General features: G+C 41.1%; 1 protein-coding gene across 20 annotated transcripts in view; it reads left to right on the forward strand.

Moving 5' to 3' along the window:
- The window catches only part of nrcama (neuronal cell adhesion molecule a), a 53,119-nt gene extending 34,190 nt beyond the window's left edge, over window positions 1-18,929 (forward strand). For 3 of the 20 annotated variants that reach the window (XM_035521600.1, XM_035521617.1, XM_035521604.1), the window contains 23 exons: window positions 110-241; window positions 352-495; window positions 655-766; window positions 930-1,096; window positions 1,371-1,518; window positions 1,766-1,890; window positions 2,288-2,317; window positions 2,675-2,776; window positions 3,127-3,324; window positions 4,978-5,048; window positions 5,156-5,381; window positions 5,681-5,796; window positions 6,426-6,630; window positions 6,825-6,947; window positions 7,179-7,343; window positions 8,128-8,163; window positions 9,135-9,200; window positions 9,411-9,533; window positions 9,955-10,110; window positions 10,697-10,828; window positions 11,635-11,713; window positions 13,820-13,831; window positions 14,284-18,929. In XM_035521600.1, coding sequence (XP_035377493.1) covers window positions 110-241; window positions 352-495; window positions 655-766; window positions 930-1,096; window positions 1,371-1,518; window positions 1,766-1,890; window positions 2,288-2,317; window positions 2,675-2,776; window positions 3,127-3,324; window positions 4,978-5,048; window positions 5,156-5,381; window positions 5,681-5,796; window positions 6,426-6,630; window positions 6,825-6,947; window positions 7,179-7,343; window positions 8,128-8,163; window positions 9,135-9,200; window positions 9,411-9,533; window positions 9,955-10,110; window positions 10,697-10,828; window positions 11,635-11,713; window positions 13,820-13,831; window positions 14,284-14,518 — 2,903 coding nt within the window. In that variant the 3' untranslated portion in view covers window positions 14,519-18,929. The remainder of the gene's footprint in view (window positions 1-109; window positions 242-351; window positions 496-654; window positions 767-929; window positions 1,097-1,370; window positions 1,519-1,765; window positions 1,891-2,287; window positions 2,318-2,674; window positions 2,777-3,126; window positions 3,325-4,977; window positions 5,049-5,155; window positions 5,382-5,680; window positions 5,797-6,425; window positions 6,631-6,824; window positions 6,948-7,178; window positions 7,344-8,127; window positions 8,164-9,134; window positions 9,201-9,410; window positions 9,534-9,954; window positions 10,111-10,696; window positions 10,829-11,634; window positions 11,714-13,819; window positions 13,832-14,283) is intronic. The other 17 variants (XM_035521603.1, XM_035521679.1, XM_035521674.1 and 14 more) reach the window with 10 other exon arrangements.
- Window positions 18,930-19,579: the final 650 nt, after the last annotated feature.

The raw sequence follows: 19,579 nt of genomic DNA on the forward strand, positions 1-19,579 counted from the left end.
ACTGTGAACCAGCGCAGTGCTGAAAGTACTTTAAAATGGTAATGTAAACTATACATGGCAATGTACTGCAAAACGTAACACTGAAGACATTGGTTCAATTCCCAAACAGCGGCTCCCTTTTGGATCAGCACTCCGCAGAACCTCATCCTGGCACCTGAAGAGTCGGGCATGCTCACATGCCTGGCTGGGGGGAACCCCAAACCCACCATCACCTGGTCCATCAATGGCATCCCCATCGAGAGTAAGTGTCCCTTGAGCCGAGATCTCATCTCTACCCACACAGAAAGCACGGTGAGACAAAGGATGGAAGCCTAAATGAATGTGTTTATGTAACGTGTTTTCCCCCTGTAGACTCGCCCAATGATCCCAGTAGGAAAATAGAGGACAACAGGGTCATCCTCAGCAATGTGCAGACTGGATCCAGTGCTGTTTACCAGTGCAATGCTTCCAACGAGTTTGGCTACTTGCTGGCCAATGCCTTCGTCAGTGTGCTTGGTGAGCTATGGCTGTTTGTTCTTGTATCTTAGGTTGGAGCTGATTGATGAATGACAGATCAGAACTACTGATTTCAGTGGAAGCATCAGGCATTGTTTAAGGATAATTTCATTAAGGATTAAGAAGCTCCATTAGAGCTTTGCTTTATTATTCTTTCAGCCGAGCCTCCGAGGGTGCTGACACCTCCAAACCACATCTACCAAGTTATCAGCAACAGGCTGGCCATGTTGGATTGTGCCTCCTTTGGGTCACCAATACCCAAGATTACTTGGTATTTCAGCACCGACAGCATCTGTACTGAAGTCATTTTTTAACTGTGTGTCTCAAACAATCCAGAGTAGTGAATGCACATAGTGACTTTAGTGTGATAAAATATAACTAGGTCTTTCTCATGTTGTGACACTGACCTTTTTTCATTGGCCGGTTTTCTGTAGGTTCAAAGATGGCCAGACTGCTGTAAAGGATGGGGATACTTATCTGCTGCACGAGAATGGCACTTTACAGATAACTGCAGCACAGCCCTTACACAGTGGGAAATACACATGTGTGGCTACAAACAACCAGGGCAGCAAGGAAAATCAAGTCTACCTAGAAGTGAAAGGTAAGAATCGCATCTCTCTTGTGATGAATTTTATCCCACCATCCAAGCATGAGTCTTAATAGCCATGATGTCTCATGTCTCATGAACTCATTTGTATGGTGTTTTGAATTTTTATATGAGTCCGTTTGTGCCAGATGCTATAGCAGAAGGCAACGTGAATGTGTAAAAAACTTAAATTAATGAGTTTCTGTGAAAGAGAGACCAAGAATGTGAATGGGTGAGAACATAAGCAAAGTTTCTGGAAGTGTCATCGCAGGTTCTGCCTTGTTCTCAGAGCCCACGCGAATCCTCCGACAACCAGAATACAAGGTGGTGCAGAGGAGAGGGAAGGCTGTGTTTGAGTGTAAGGTGACGCATGATCCAACGCTGATCCTTGTCATGACCTGGCTCAAAGACAATGGAGAGCTGCCTGATGATGATCGGTAAGGTCAAGGATCACTTGCCGGACCCGTGGTCAGGGGGTGTTGGAATTACGGAGATCTTTATATCTATGGGTGGGTTTTGGTCTGTTAGTTCTGGTGATTTAACATAGACACTACTTGAGAACATTTGAATTGTCCTCTTCAGTGTTTTTTTTTATTGATTTACTAAACATGCAGAGATAGGATGGATGAATACACTATAAAGTTTAGATTCACAGCTCTGATCATGGTGTTTTGGGGTCTATAGGTTTGTGGTGGGCTCTGACAGTCTGACTATAAACAATGTGATGGAGCAGGATGAAGGCACCTACATGTGCATTATGAACACCACCTTGGATCAAGACTCGGCCAGTGCCATGCTGACAGTAGTTGGTATGCATTCCTCCTTCTCCTCTTTGAAGAAATCAAGATGGTTTCTGCAAGGTGGCTTCTGCAAGTTACCTTAGCACTTAGATATAGTAGTCAGTGCTCATGCCAGCTTTGTAATGTTAGCTATTAATGTTACACTGAGATGTAATTTCAGAATGGTAGATCAGGTTTTGAAACTGCTACATTAGGTTTAAAACTTGTTGTATCATCTGTTAGTCAAACCTCCATTTTGCTCAGGGCAGGTCAATTTTTCTATGCAGTTGGCTCTAATCATGTACAATAGTAGTGAACCAATTTGGCTGGAGTTTGCGATTGCTGATTGGTGAGTTCTTGTATTGGAGTGGAACACCTTATAATGCTAACAATGAACTTCTCCCCTCCTCTTGCGTTTTGCTGGCAGAAGCCACTCCAACTCCACCTGTTTTCTACGGTAAAGCATGTGACCTTAGCACCCTCAAACCCCCAAGCCTATTCTTGATATCTTTTTTTTAAGTTTATTAAGGCTTTACTACCTTTTTTACTACTGCTACGGTTTACTATAAGCTAAATGACAATATCATTGGTAAATTTAAGGACAGCCAGAATCCACTCATTTCAGTTTATTGTGCACTATTATTATTTTGGAAGTCACTGGTAAGTCATTTCTGAGACATTTGTGACACTACTTTTTTGGTATTCATTCATAAACTTGCACGCGAGTCATTTTCATTGTAATGCATGTAATGCACGCCATTGGATGGTTTTGTCATGTACCGTGGAATGATTGGTAGTCTGTATGGGGTCCCAGAGCGACCAGACCCACCGAGAGACCTGGAGCTGACTGACCAGAGGGAGAGGAGTGTGCAGCTGACCTGGACCCCTGGAGATGAACACAACAGTCGCATTCAGGGTGGGTGCAACAAACCACTGAAAGCCTTCAAAAAATAATTTGAGTGTTTCTCTCTATATTTTTTTTCCACCAAGCAGTAACAAGTGACACAAACACAAAACTCTTGATTAATGGTAATCTTTTCTCAGTTCCTGAGAATAATCAGGTTCTGATCATGTACATTTAGTTAAGATAATTTCAAAGGAAAATCAATGGGAAGCACTGTGTTTGCCTTGCTTGGGCACCTTTTGTTTTGCTGCCATAACAAGCAGTTGATTTCACCACTTTTTAAAAAGTGGTGAAACCAATAAATGGAATGAAACAAAAACTCCTGAGGTCTTTTCACAACGCTGGGTGTGTTGTTTTCACAGAGTTCCTGATCCAGTATGAGGATTCGCTCCACGAGCCAGGGACATGGAACAACCTGACAGTGGTGGCAGGCACGAGCACCACGGTGCTCCTGGACCTCTCCCCATACGTGTATTACTCCTTCAGGGTGCTTGCACTCAACAACGTAGGCCTGAGTGACCCCAGCCACCCGTCCAGCCAGTACCGCACCAACCCCGCTCGTGAGTGGCCCCAGAGCTTGCCTGTATAAACACTCCGTGCTGTGCATGTTTGTTACAGGAGATGGGGTTTTTAAAGCATCACATATCTGCATGTTTGAGGGCAAGTGTGCATTTGCTATAATAGGGGCAGAAAACTCATAGAAACATATTAGTGTTGTACAACATGGTAAAAAAAATATTGTAAGTAAAATGCTAGCATATCTAATGTATTGCAGTGTATTAAAAAGATGTCAGAGAAGCCTAATGCATTATGTGTAACTCTAATGTGCAAAGTTCCAGCGCTTGCAAAGTACCAGCGCCTTGGACTTGAGAATGAGCAGAATCCAAAACAGGGGAAGACATAGTGAAAATTATAAACTAACGAACTAGTGATAAACTAAACATACTGAAAATGTTATTTTTTTATATATATATATATATATATATATATATATAAATAAATGACTGGTTTAATAACAGAAACACCAGGAACAAACAAAAAGGATTAGAGGCCAATTCAGGGTGAGGATGAGCGCTGGATAAATAAACGGGACTAAATATTAAGGGGGAACCTACGGGATAACAATGAAGCATAAAACTCAGACAAACAGGGTAAAAAGCAAGGAAGGGGAGTACAAAGAACTGGGTTACTCAACCAGGTAAACAATGACCAAGACTAAATTACAGGTATCAGATACATGAGGACAACCAAACACTTGTATGAGTTAACTAAGGGGAAAGAAGCCTAAAAGGAGCAAAGCGACGAGGAAAGAGACTAGACCACGACATGTAATTACCGACCAGCAAAGAAACTTAGGAGAGTACACAGAGATAACGTACAGCGGACAGGAGAACAGAATCAAGTTAACGAACATGAACCGGGAAGGCAATACCAACAAAGAAGGCAACATAAACTAGAATACCAAGAGAACGCATGCAGGAACAAAACAAGAAAACACTAACAGGAAAATGACAATAGTAACTTAACTTGGAACACAGAGTACAAGTACAGTGTAACCATAAGCAAGGCAGAGTCAGAACAGCAAAGATACATAGAAATGAAATTAGAAATGACCAACAAACCTAAGATGCAGTGACACGATTTAAATATACAAAGCTAACAAGACTATAAACAAGGGGCAGGTGAAAGCAATGACGGGCGTTGAAAACTAACGAGGGGTGGAGAAAACGAAACTAAGGACTGGAACACATGGAAGAGATCATGAAGCCAGGGAAACGGGCGAAGCACCGGTCCGCAAACATGACAATTACATGCATGCCTTAATTTGCCAAAAGGCATAAAGAGCATTCAACAGAAATCTTGAGGTTTGGCAGGGTACTGAAAGGATATAATAAAAAAACAGTGATTTGTCAGAGGTATTGCAAAGACCTATACTGAGGTAACAGTTAAGAAACATGTAACCATAGGCCATGGTACTTGTTAAATTAACCTTAAATTAGTTCATTCTGCTTTTGGAGCTTTGTATTAAAGTTCATATTCGGGTCATAATGAGTACAAAATTAAATCCATGCAGTTAAGATTGTAAGATTGTGTTTAAATGAAAAAAAAAAAGTTCCAATAAAAAATTTAATTGCCCAAAAAGAAGCTAAGAAAATGTTTTAGAAGAGCAATGGTGTTTCTGAAGTTTTTCTGCTTTTGATGTGTTTTCTCAGAGCCTGATGAAAATCCATCAGATGTTGAGGTGGCTGGAACTGAGCCTAACAATATGGTGATCTCCTGGCGGGTAAGATGGTTCCAAGCACATTATATTAAAACACACTGAATTCATAAATGCATTATGCCATACAGCATTTGTTTCTTTGAATATTCAAAGTGTAAAATAAATAACAGGAGCTAACAGGGCTTCAGGCCAACGGCCCTGGGCTTCAGTATAAGGTGAGCTGGAGACGGTGGGACATGGGCGGAGACTGGACGTCCGTCACTGTGGCTAACATCTCCGAATACATAGTGTCAGGCACACCCACCTTCGTCCCATATGAGGTGACTGTGCAGGCCGAGAACAACTATGGGGCTGGCCCTGAACCAGAGGTGGTGCTGGGATACTCAGGAGAGGGCCGTGAGTCTGCCGCTGCGTTTCTGAATTATATGCTCAGGGCCCTGTTTTGAACACACGTCACTCAGTTTAGGTGCAATTTAAGATGACCAGTAAGTTTTCATACTCATATGTTCAGTGGCTGATTTTCTTATAAATGCCCTTTAACTGAACACTAGAAAGTTTTCAGCAAACTTAAGTTTCAGCTTTTTTTAAGGAACAACTTTGTATGTTCCATGTAACATTATAACATCTAAGAAACTTTAAAGAATATTTGATTCCTAATATGGGAGACAAAACAATGCTCTTTCTGGGTTTCACAGGGCCCATGACGCCACCGGAGAATGTGCAGGTACTGGTGCAGAACAGCACGCTGGCTGAGGTCCACTGGGAGTCCATTCAGCCCTCTGCAGTCAGAGGCAGATTGCAGGGATACAAGGTATGCTTGGGAATGCTGGGATACAATATATACTTGGGAATAAAAGGGAACAACCATTGCTTACCATCAAAAGCCAGAACCCCTGAATCAATGCTACTGCTGCTGGGTCACTGAGTACCTTTATCCCAAGTTACACCTGGGGAAAAGTACTTGTGCAAGGTGGTTGTGATACACAATTTTGTTTTGGGATTTAACACATGATTTGATACCCTTATTTGTTTCAATGTAGTTAATGAATAATTCACAGCAGTTACTGAATAAAATGCCTTAGAAATAATAACTAAATTCATTAAGTAATAAGTAATTAATCTATAGATTGAGAGGCTGAATGCTTACCCCTGGTCATCTCATTGCCCCTCTACTTTATCTTTTTTTTTTCAGTTCTGCCTCCATCTCGCTAGAATTGCTCCACTTTTTTGTTTGAACAATTTACCAGTAATGAAGTGTTAATGTTAAAAATATCCAACTTGTAGCATAATGTGTTAGATAAGTGACAAAATATGTTAAATGTTTTAGAACTGCTGGCGGATGTAGCATAGTCAGAGAACCACTCATTTATTTTAGGGGTTAATCAAGATGAGCTTTGCACATAGAGTAGATTACCGTATGGAGTGATTGGTGTGTGGTAGGTGAAGTACTGGAAGGAGAGAAGCCTGCTGAGGGAGGACACCCATCCAGAAGAGCCTCGGATACGCATTTTCAGTGGGAACGAGACAAAGGGTCACCTCCCTGATCTGCACCCCTACAGCCAATATGCCATCAGTGTCCTTGTCTTCAACAGCAAGGGTGATGGGCCACCCAGCGCGGACCAGCATTTTGAGACGCCTGAGGGAGGTAGGGTTAGGTAGCATTTGCTAATTCAAAAGCTAAGGTTCGCTCAGTCAAAAGCGAAGGTTTGCTAACTCCAATTCTTTAACAGCACCTATAACTTTGAAGCAACCTTTTCTTGGTATGTCCGTTCTGAACAATAGGGTATTCTAATTTATTCCTCTGTGATTGTTTTCCTTCCTTTATTTTGTTCTTGAAAGTGCCTGGACCTCCTGCCTTCTTCAGAATTAGGGATTCATATCTGGACTCACTGACGGTTGAGTGGGGTCCTCCTGTGGACGACAATGGTCACCTCATTGGCTATGTGCTTAGATACCAGCCCGGTAAGTCAGAAATGGAGAACAGCCACTCTGCAATTAATTTTCTGCTTAAAACAATGCTATTGAGGAACTCACCAACTGGATAAAGTATTAACTTTAATTTTCATACTTTAGGTTTTTTTATTATTTGAATGGCTGCTGTGGACCCTTTTGCGCACAAACGTTCAATTATTTACACTGTTGGTCTCTTTCCGCTTCTCCTTCATGCTCTTTTGTCCCCCTTTCCTTCCTTAGTTAATAACACAGAGGAGGTTAAAGAGATGACTTTCTTGGCCAATGAGACCAGCATTACTCTCGAAAATCTCAAGTACAGCACACACTACAAGTTCTTCCTTAACGGCATGACAATCAAGGGCTCAGGGCCCGCCATCACGAAGGCCATCACAATCATGGATGAAGGTGAGCCTCGGCTGGGATGCAGTGCTCTCCTGAATGACTTACACTTTCAAGGCAACTATTGTGGATTGGAAAGGAACTGTTTAGGCTTGAGACATATTGAATGCATGTTTAGTCTTAATGCACATTGATGCATTATGAGAGGTTTTTTTAACATCCACCAACTTTAGAGCTCAAAACCCTGAAGCTAACTGGCCAGGTCTTGGTACATGGAGTTTACAAAGCCATGGCATAATATAGTGCTTGAAACAGCAACAATGTCACCAAACAACACTCACTGAATAGACTGCTGTTTCTTAGGTTTTGGACTCAGCCTTCTAACAAGGATGCTTTTTAAATATCTGAATGAAACCATTTCAGTAAACAACAACTGGTAAACAAAAACAGATGTTATTATGAAGCATCTCAGTTTGGAAGATTCCTTACCAAACCATGTACTTTGTGTTTTGTTGTAGTCTCCTTTTTTGGGTTAGAGTAGGTAATGCCAGAAAAAACATACCCCCACCCACCCACGACTGTACCTGCAGCTTTTCTTTTTTAGAATGTGCAGTATTATACAGCATCTGCCAGTCCATATGTACACTACAGGACTGCACTGTAGCATGCTTCAGTTTCGAGTTACATTGGCTCATGGCCTTACCTCCCTCCAGCCTTCAGGCCCACTTAGCTCGATTAGATCTCCTTCCGTGTCATCGGGGTTAGTTGGCGCCTCTTTCTCATGTGGTCCGTAACCCGCTGCTCACAGCTGCTCTGTGTGTCTTTCTCCCTCCCCGTCGGCCTTATGAAGCACTGATACGGCAGCCCGCAGTAGAGGCGGGTAAAGGTAATTCCTGACCCGGGCATGCATGTTGCCCGGGTGCCCCATCCTTGGCCCCACGGCCCCCAGTGGACATAGCTTCATGTGCATGAACCACCCCAGTCCAGACACTTGCCACAGATCTGCTCCATACTTGACATGCAGGAGTATCGCTGTCAAGGCCAAACTTCCATCCCTCTACTTTCACTTTATGGTCCTGCTCTAAACCTCTTTGGATGAGCAGGTGTAGGTTCCAGATGTGTGACGTAGATTTGTTTCCCGGCCTGACAGCTTCATAAAAATTAAGATGTGGGTGCTTCAGTACATCCCTCTGCTTCTGTTTCTTCATACCGCTTTTCCTCTTCATCATAACTGAGCAATATAACACTGCTAAACTGCATGATTCTGCATGTGTTACATTTTGAATTACCCTGAGTGATCACTTTAATAGGTACACCTACTATGTAACTACCTAATACATAACCATATATTTTACAATCAATTGTAAGTTGTAAGTCCAATTGTACATCCACTACTACTGTACTCTGAAGTCAGTTGCCTGGCTGTCCTATTGCCAGGAGTCCTGTACCCTGTGTACTTTGTGTCAAACTGTCTTGGCCTCTTTCATGAGTATGATTTTGACTAAAGGGCAGGTGTTGGTTGGATGCATTTCTAAAACATTTATACTATAAATGCATTTGTAAATACTATTTATGCCAACACTTAATGTATACAGCACGAACTGATACTTGATAAATTATTCAGGCCATTCAAGGAAAAATCCACTGGAAACATGGTACAACCATGCACAAAACAAGCAAAGCTGCTTTTCTCAGTACAGAAAACTGACTGAATAAGGTGACATTAGGGAGTATGTGTATCTAACAAACTGACACCTCTGATAGTTGTACTCTTTCTCTGTTTTGGTCTCTCTCTCTGTCCTTTTGCTGCTGTGTTAAGTGATGTTGTATGTCTCAATCTTCTTCATGTTCTTTCAGGCACTGAACCCCCTTCTCATCCAGTCTCCCCCGTCTCTCAGTCTGTGCAGCCCCCGTTTTACAAGGGTACACACACCCACCTCTGTCCTTTCCCCTCTTTCTCTCTCAGTGACTGTGTGTGTGTGTGTGTGTGTGTGTGTGTGTGTGTGTGTGTGTGTGTCTGGTGGGAGGTGTTTTGATGGCTTGTGATGTTGGGGTGTTGGAACATAGCTCACACTGCTTGGTCGCTCCACAGTAACCTTTGGCACGACATGTCTGTTTGTTTGTTGTGGTCAGCACATCCGGTAGGTCCTGTTTTTGGAAGGGTGAACTTTTCTCTGGAGGAAGACCATGCCGTCCTAAATTGGGAATACTCTGGGACGGAAAAGAATGTGTATGTGGAATATGTGTCAGACAACAGTAAGCTCTTCCTCTATGCCTCCGGACTTTCTTATATCCTGTAATTAGCAGATATGCTACTTATGCTAAACTGCTGTCAGGCATTTCAGAGTTCCTTACAGTCTTGGAAAGACCAACTTGAATGTTTTCACATCAGTTATTTTCTTCTAGTATGTATTTATCAATTCAATGCCCCTCAATAAATAGTCAAACAAACATAAAATACATCCAAATGCATAATTCCTACATGCCACATAGCGTCATTGTGTGAAGGATAATTTATTAGTGACACTTTATTTGAAGGTCCCTACATATGGAATTCTTAAAAACAGTGGCAGTTTGTACAAAATATCATTTGCTTGTATTATCTGTGACAGTCATGTGGGATTTGACACCGTTTTTCTCATTTTTGAACAATCTGAATCCCCGCGCCTCTCCTCAGGTAAAGAGGCCTGGAAGAGGGAGTCTGTAAATGGCTCCCAGACGTATCAGTTAAAAGGCCTAAAGGCGGGCATGACATATAGGGTGCGCGTGGTGGCCAAAGACCACACCCATGTGACCATCCACAGCACAGAGGAGCTGCTGATTGCGGTTCCAGGTGAGGGAGCAGCGCCAGCTCCGCTCTGTTAAGGGGTGGGGGGTGGCCACGCCCATGGGCCCCACCCTAACTCCACCTATGCAAGCTCCTGCAGTCCTGCTTTAGGGTTGAACATCCTTGACCACATGACCACATGATCACATGACCGTGAAAGATGTGACCAGAGAGAAAAGAGAGGCATCCAAGTGCTTTTCATTTTATTATTTCCTCCATCGACATCATTTCTGTGACCATTTTGACTTTATAGCTGAACTGTAGATGATACAGAGAAACCCATCCATCTCGTAGCACTTCACTTTTGTGAAATGCCATTGCAGTTTGCTATCCTTGTTTGTCATATCTTGCTCATGGTGCTCACTGGTTAATAAGTTTTTTTTGCAGGTTTGTACACATAGTGCACAAACATCAGCATGTGAGTGTACAGTGGAACTGTACACGTTTCACCTCATGTGGACTGTTGTGTATATGTGAAATAAGTTGCCATTCAGAATGAGGTTACAGAGGATTTGTATTATTTCTTGGTTCACTGTGTGTGTGTGTGTGTGTGTGTGTGTGTGTGTGTGTGTGTGTGTGTGTGTGTGTGCAGCTATGACCAGCAGACAGGTGGATATAGCCACACAAGGTTGGTTCATTGGTCTTATGTGCGCCATCGCTCTGTTGATCCTCGTCCTTCTAATTGTCTGCTTCATCAAGAGGAACAAAGGTGGCAAATACCCAGGTGAGTGAGTGTGTTTGCTGTGTGTGTGTTATTGTGCACGTGGGTGGGTGAAATAAAGAGGTGTATGCAGGTATGTATGGTGCCTGTTGATGCAAGTAGCCCTTTCTTAAAAAAATTGCATGATGTAGCTATTAGCAGGGATGATTACTTTAATAGCCTCCTCATCAGACTGAGCTGATTAAAAATTCAGCTTCCAGAGTTCTCACCTGAAGGAAAAGAAAGCAACACATACATTGCTGTGTTACACAATTTCAAGATACTATTCCATATCTAAAAATGACTAAATGGCTGAAGGCTAACATAACTGTTTGATATGCTTAAACAACAGAATTTGAGCAGGACTCTTAGATCGCTTTTATGCTGTTCTTAAATGGAACCATCTGTCAAAGAACCTTAGAAGTGCCCCCCCATTAGACATTTTTAAATTGAAACTACAAACACACCTATTTGATCAAGTGTTCAATTTGGTTTAAACACTGCTTTTTAGCACTCTGACACAGTATTACATTGTTCACTTGGCTGCAAGATCCACTACCTACTATATGTGCAAGCAAAATATAACATATTTCACAATCTAAGTATGCAAAATTCCCAGTACTGAATTAACTCCTGCAGTCGTCATTTGTGTCAGATGCATGTAAATAGTGTAATTTACTAAGGATTTTACTTTGTGAAATCTATGACAATTAAAAATGAAGAGCTCTTGTGTTCTGGCGTTATCCACCACAGACAGTCTGTAACAGTTCCACTTAAGGTAAAGTTGTACAGCAACTAACTCTCGCCTCTTTGGTGATTTTGGCACACAGTGAAAGAAAAGGAGGAGGCTCACCAAGACCCAGAGATTCAGCCTATGAAAGAGGATGATGGGACATTTGGAGAATACAGGTGAGTGGATGAAAAGCCACCAGAACATTCAAATCACACATTATGTCTAGACAGTAGCAGGAAAAGTGCTGACCCCTAACAGTTTTAATGTAATCTCTACAGATTCCATTATCATGTTCAGAAACCATCTTATATGTGCAAACACAATGTAGATGATATTTTAATAAACTGATACGTTGGGTAATATTTTTATTGTATATTAAAACACTCCACTCTACCTGAATCTGGAACACGCTGCTATATTGGCCACTTAACCTTTCAATTTATTACCAGATTGATTCAAAGAACAGAATGAAAATATTTATTTCACATTTGTTTTTACTTTTATTTATTGAGAGTGTTTTAGTGTTTATTTCTACCATTTACTGGTGATATAGATTTAGTTTTCTATGAAGGGTGCAGTTTCGTCTCCCTAGATCTTAACCACAATATTAAATAACACAAAACTAGCCTCAAATCCATGCAAATGGACACCAGCCACCTAAACTCAGTAGTCAGAACGTCACCATTTTTAACATCATAAGACAAACAGGGTTATCCATGAATAAACCTCTCTTCACTTTACAAACCGAACTGTAGCTACTGCGATACAATTTGACAAAAGTTCCTTTAAAACACCTACTGTATTTATCATTGTTTTCAAAAGCTCACTGATATATCTGCAGACATTAAGAATAAGACTGGCATTGAGGTACAAGCTAGTCATTAGTATTTTTACTTTATTTTGAAAAATCCATTCCTCATAAAGATAAAGCAGTAGAAGCTCCCCGGTTTAGCTATTGTTTCTGTGCTGCTTCAGTGAATCAGCAACATAGTTGACCAGCAAAGACCTATTTGGTGCCCAGTGTTGCTTTATTAGCTCTGCACTGGAGCTACAAGGCTAATGTAGCTAACAAGTAATGGATGTCTGCCACTCCACATCCTTTTCATATATAAATGCCTAAATGTTTACACATTTGCTTCAGTCCATATCAGGTTTTTAAGAAAGGTCGTACAGACTTGCTGATGTGGTTTGGGACACAGTATGATGTACTGAAATGTATTTTAAAAAATAAACAAAGCTTCACCACATAGCTAGAATCTGTAGTTTGGGGGCGAGCCATCTTAAAAAACCACATTTTCTTAGCACTGTGACAGGTGGAGGACATGTGGAAAAGAGGGGAAGCAGGTGTACGTTTCAACTCAAACGATTAAACAAAAATAAAGACAACTCATAATTTGTACTTGCACAGGAAACCAAATATAACTTAAATAACCAACACAGTGGCTAGAACAGAAAGGGGATTTTTAGGGGAGAATCAAAGCATTAACAACACAGGTGGTGCAGCAAATAAAATGGTAACATGACACACCTGTGAGAGTGTGTTGCACAGAAACCAAAACACAAAGCACAAGGAACTAAAGACAACATAAAGAAAAGCTACGCGGTGGCTGATGGCAAGGGGGAACCGTCACAGCACATAATTTGGTATCATACCATACCCAAGTATGAAGGCTTAATTATACCAGAAAACTGGAACCTATGCAGATGATACTATGCTTCCACTTAAACTTATAACATGTAATGATGGACTATCCTGATTATGAAACAAATATTAATAAGATTATGTGGCTTTCATACCTGGTGTCACCTACAGTGTCTCTAGGCAGTGGTAGCTCAGTGGGCAAGGTACTTGAATAGTAGTCAGAAGGTTGCCAGATCAAGCTCTACTGCTGCCAAGTTGCACTGTTGGGCCCCTAAGCAAGGCCCTTAAACTGTACTTGGACCTAATTGTTTGTAAGTTGCTTTGGATAAAAGTGTCAGCTAAATGTATAAAGATTTTGCAAAGTATTAACAGGAAATAAATGTAGAATGAAACTTTCATTACTTGTTAGACTCGTAGTTCCAGTGCAAAACTAAAAAAGCAGATTTTAGACACCAAACCTCTTTTGGTCTATCAACAAAATTTGGGATAAGTGGAATATCATCATTCTCTTATCATCGTAAATATCATCATCATGCTATTGTCATCATTCATCAGTTCCCATTTCCACTAAGCAGGATCAGTTATTTTAATTCCCTCACCATTATAACATGGTAAATGGCGTCTGTTGTCTCACTTATAGGTCATTGGAGAGGTAAGAGGGAAAAATCCAAGTTTTGCATGCAAAAGAATCCTTGTTGGTTTGAATGAAAAATGGTGAACCACAAGAAGAGAAATGCTACCTGCTAACTGCATCTAATCCCTTAATGTTATCCCAAACCCCCAACCCCCAGCTCTCTTTGAGTTTGCATATAGACTAATGTATGTCTGCCTTTTTTCAGATGCCTTGTGTTTTTTGTGTTTGATAACAATAGTCAAACTTTTATTTAGATTTAAAGTTCTAGAAGCAGTAGCTTTTGCATTTTGACATAGCTACAATCCCCAAAGCTACCCTGAATCCTGAGTGCACGATTGCCCAGTTCGGAAGAAAAGCATTTAACTAGAGATCGTGTCCATGTTGCTAATCTGCATGGCCACTGTGACACAACTGTCCTGCTAGTATTTTTTTTTTAATGCATCTTTCCATGTGCCTTTCTCTGTTCCCAGTGACACAGAGGACCACAAGCCACTGAAGGGCAGCCGGAGCCCATCCAATGGCACAGTGAAGAAGGATGACAGCGATGACAGCCTGGTGGACTATGGAGAGGGTGGTGACGGCCAGTTCAATGAGGATGGCTCCTTCATTGGCCAGTACAGTGGCAAGAAGGAGAAGGACACAGCCGAGGGCAACGAGAGCTCAGAGGCTCCATCTCCAGTCAATGCCATGAACTCTTTTGTGTAACGGCTCTGGGCCTTGCGACCTTTGACCCGCCGAACCACCATAACACCCCCCCCCCCACACACACACACACACACACACACAAAAACACCACCCCCATCTCCCTACTTGTCACGACTTCCTCTGGAGAGCAGGATGTCCCTACTTCACTGTGACCCTCTTGACATCACAAAAAAAAACAAAAACAAACCACAATCCAACCCACTCATCAGCATAAGAGAGCGAAAGAGAGCAAGACTGTATTTGAGAAAGAGAGAAAACGAGAGAGTGTAGGGGTGAGAGAGAGAGGTTAAGAGAGACAGAGAAGAAGATCTGTGAGACAGGAGAAAGCAATATGCACAGGAGGAATATTCTCTCCCAGCAGCCCAGCGCTCCTCCAGCTAGTCGAAGGGAATACAGGAGGACCTTATCCTGATGACAGCTCTATTATCTTTTTTCAAACATGTATATGTGTGTACACGAATGTATAGAAATGATATACGCATATATGAAGATTATTTTTTGGAAAAATGGGTTTGTTTGCGGTCAGTAGGCATCGAATCCTGTCTCTCTCTGTGCTGCTCTGTGCGCTGCCACAACCCTGCGCTCCTCTGTGATCGGGTGGGTCAAGGGTACGCGGAGGCTGCGCTCATCTCCGTGTTAAAGCTGCCTTTTCGTTCTGTCGCCACAGTGTTAAAGTCGGTATTATGTGTGCTCAAAGCACCAGCGTCTCCGTGGACACCGTCGTGGAATACGTGGATATGTGTAAACGCTATTATTTACTGTCTTTTGTGCCGGATGGGAGCTGCAGTAAAATATTACGATGGAAAACTTCACACACACAGACATAGACATACAAGCACACTCTTGACACTCAAACTGTCCCATAGCTTTTACAACATAGCTGTTTTTTATTTAATATTATTATTTTTTTAGTTCTGTTGGACTTACAATTTTGTAAATGTTTCATTGGTTTGTATGAGATAACTCTTTATGCTGTTGCACTGATGGAGAAAGTCTGGGATTTCTGGTTCTGTCTCATTCATTACTGACCCTATTGTCATGCAGCATTATGGAGTGGGGCCCCCACATGGCCATAATACAGCCACTCTCTGGCAACTGGTCATCTTGCCTTCTGTGTTGCTCTGTGGGCGCAGAGCTTCTGCACCCTGGCAGACTAGGCAACGTAGAGGGTTTCTCAGTGCCTTGGTAGAGAGCAGCATTCTGTAGTTGCACACAAACCACTCCCCCCTTTACCCCTTCCATTCTCAAAGACTAGAGCATTCTCAAGGCCTCTCAGATCAGCTAATCATGGTTCTAGGGGTTGGGAAGGGGGGCGGTGAACTTTCAGACCTCTGCAGTGAAACAAGCACCTGTCATCTCCCAGACGCTATACAAAATGATGTCATCCATGTTGTGCCACCAGGGTGTTCTGTAACTCTGCGGTTTATGATCTGAAGACACACCTGCCAATCCACGCTACAGGGAGAGGCTGTGCGTGATCTGGAGAAGCAGCTAGAACTACTGCCAATCTAACTCTCACGTGTGAACTGCCATAGCTGCTGACCAGAAGCAGATTGGTCCCTTACATTGGGGACAGTAGGGGGCATTTAAGAATAAAGAATGTAGGACCTGCAGTGACCCATCATTAGACATTTCAGTATATGTGAAAGCGAGTAGGTGGGGAGAAAGGCCATTTTCACTTATAACCATGTTTTTTATTGCATGTTATCAAGGATTGCAAGCTGTCGAGTTGTGCAATCAACAGTTCACAAAAACAGTCCTAAAGCGCTGTCATCATCATGTGTGCTTGGAGCACTTGTGTTTATGAGTATGATTGTTAATGTGTTTATGTGAACATGTATGTACAGGTGTGCATGCTTGGGTGTGCACATGAGAAAGCGAGACCTGTATGTGTGTGTGTTTGAAAGAGACAGAGAGGAATAACATGTGTATGTGTATACATAACCACAGTATATTTGTATGTGTGTGTGTGTGTGTGTTTGTCCCTGGTAGTGTGTGTGGGACTTGGCTTGAGATTGGCCTCCTTTTGTTAAGGCCCTAGATTTCATGGTTTAGCTCACCATAACTTGCATCAAGTTTTTTTTTTAGTTCATTTTTTTTTGTCTGTTTTTTAATATGTAGATATTGTGTTGCTTTGTAAATATCCCAGCCAGTGGTTTCACACATGAGGGACAATGAGAGGATGAGGAGAAGGAGAGGGTCCCACAATCTTATGTGCAGCACCTATTAAAAGACAAATAGCAAAACCGATCTCAGATCACCGGACAAGGTGACCACCTTCATGTCACTGCTGCCTGGTCGGAAGCACTACGTTTAACAGTCTTCTTCACGAATCACACTCCTTCTTTTCCAGTGATTGTAGTTGTAGTGTTTTGTGACCAGGTGACTGCTAGGCACAGAGTTTCCCCTGTGCTGGTGTAGTCTGAGTCTAGCGATCATCTATGCTCAGCACGGCATGGGTCGTTTGTGCACACCTTTGGTTGCTGAAAGCAAAACCACAAACATGCAGATCTTAAAAGACTGTGATTCCTTGACTGCACAGGTGCATGTGCAGATTCACATGTGGGTTTTTTGTTGGTTTTTTTGTGACTGGTAATGAGATATGATAGAGTACGATATATAACATTCTGGTTAATGTTGAGGCTTCATTAAAAAAAAAGCATGAAAGGCTGTAAAATGGTTTACTCTCTATGATATAATTGCGAAATATTTTGTATTTTAACTGAAAAACATGAAATAAATGTTGGTTTCAGGATTTCATGACCAAACCCTTTTTTTCAGTTTATTCTGCCAAGATCTTTTTATTCATGTCAATATGTATTTAGGCAGAGACCAATGTTATGTTGAAGCAAAGTGCTGAACTATGTTCAGTAGTAAGCTCATACCAGTAAATATGTGTTAAATATCAATATCATACCAGCATTTTTGCATTTTTCAAATTAAAAAATCCATTGGTCTAATCAGACAAGACCATTATTTACACATGTACAAGCACATGATGACACATGAAACCTACAAACAAATAAATAACCAGATCTTTGAAGTAGCATAGGACCAAATTACTACAAATTCAAAGTGGCTTCAGATACCAGAAATAGGATGCTAGAATATGGAAAATGCACTTGTGTTTTTGAATGAGACATCATGATTAGTCAGCTGGATTGTTACTATTGTCTATCTTAATGCTACTCTTGTAATGTAATGTAATGCAATGCAATGTCATATCGCTAATGTTAGCTGGTTAATTCAGTAATATGATTGTCAAGTTTACTTCTTATGCCTGAATTAAAATATCTAAAGAATACATGTTTAATGATAACTAGCTTGCAAACTTAACCTAACTGATATTACTTGGAGTGGCATTGGGTGACTGGCTCTCATGTAAGGTTACATAAACATAGCTAACTTTTGACAGAAATGTGGATAGTTAATAGCAAGCAATGTCAAAGCAATGGATATTCAGCCAAAAAGACTAGTTTCAAAGCATAGCAAATACATATTGTTTTGGTGTAGCTTTCAACAGAACAGTACCTTTTTCTAGCTAAACTGCTCACGATACTGATGATAACAACCTAGATAAATAGCCTGATATAAATTACACTGTCAGATTGACCAACCACTGTTGTAGCTAATGTTTAACCTAGTACTCAGTTTTCTCATACATATCTTCATTTGAAGGACTCAAATGTAAATCGAAGATTATATTGCTAAGAATATGATTTCAACAATAGATAACTCACTTATGTCTTCCAGAGATGTTCATGAGTCACTTTCATGAGTCTGAGTCAAATTTCGAGTCTCTGGGATGTGAGTCTAAGTCAAGTCTCGAGACTCTGGGGTGCAAGTCTGACTCAAGTCTTGAGTCTCTGGGATGTGTATCTGAGTCATCCCAAGTCTCTGAGGTGCAAGTCTGTGTCAAGTTTCAAGTCTCTGAGGTGCGAGTCTCAGTCAAGTCTTGAGTCTCTTGGGTGTGAGTCAGAGTTAAGTCTCAAGTCATGTGAACAACAATATTTTATGAGGTCACATAAACTAGTTAACATGCATTCTTAATTGCAAAGACAAAAGCAGTAAGAAGTATCTAGCTATAGATACAAAAACTAGAAACTCATTACTGTTTAAATTATTTGGAACTTAACAGAAAAAAAAATAAATATTTAGGCTATTAGCTATAGGTCTAGCAGGCTATCATACATTTTATCCAAATAGGCTAACTAACTAACTAACGTTTCTTGTCTACACCAACCTTTTGGTATTTGTTTTAAAATGTCTTATAATATTTGACGTTGTTTGACAGTGCCGTTTATTTTGATGATGCATGTAGTGCATGTAGCACTTTCACTATGTTCATCTTACTCTACGTTTTGTACATGAATATGATTAAAGGTACTCGTTGTGCCCATGCTGAATTTAACATTTGTGTGAGAGTTGCCAAAATAAAAATAATATAAATAAACAAATAAATAAATAAATAAACACTGAGCATGACCGTCTTGGAACTGACAGGCAACACAGAAAAGACAATTAGATTCTTGCCTCCTTCGCACTTAAATTTCACAATAAAAAGTGCAAGTTAGTTGTGAGTCTTTTAAAATACATCCGGAGATTTGAGCTGCCTTCACTGACATTTTCGACACTTCTAATCGTGTTTTTACGAATACTCTCTGTACAACCCACATTACAATGTTCTTTGGCATGTTTCATGCAATTACACATTACCACCAGAGAGGACGCCAAACGTACAAAGTGCAGCTTTAATGAAGCCTTTGCGGTTCTGTTTGGTTCTGCGTCTCTCACTCGACCTCTTTATCCATTTGACATTGATTTTAGTATTGCGGATTATTCTGATTGTCATTATTACTAACAGTTTTTCGTTTAACTAAATAAGTTTGATATACCTCTCTCTTCTTCCACTGGTGCTGCACACAATTAATCCTCATTAAAGTGGATTTGGATTGATTTACGTTTGTGTATTACCCCTACAGAGTTTTACAATGATTTGAAATCACAATACAGAGCACTCTAGCCTAAGTTAGAGTATCCAATTGTATTAAAGTGATTCAT

The sequence above is a fragment of the Electrophorus electricus genome, chromosome 2 (genome assembly GCF_013358815.1).
Source record: "Electrophorus electricus isolate fEleEle1 chromosome 2, fEleEle1.pri, whole genome shotgun sequence".
Classification (NCBI taxonomy): Eukaryota; Metazoa; Chordata; class Actinopteri; order Gymnotiformes; family Gymnotidae; genus Electrophorus; species Electrophorus electricus.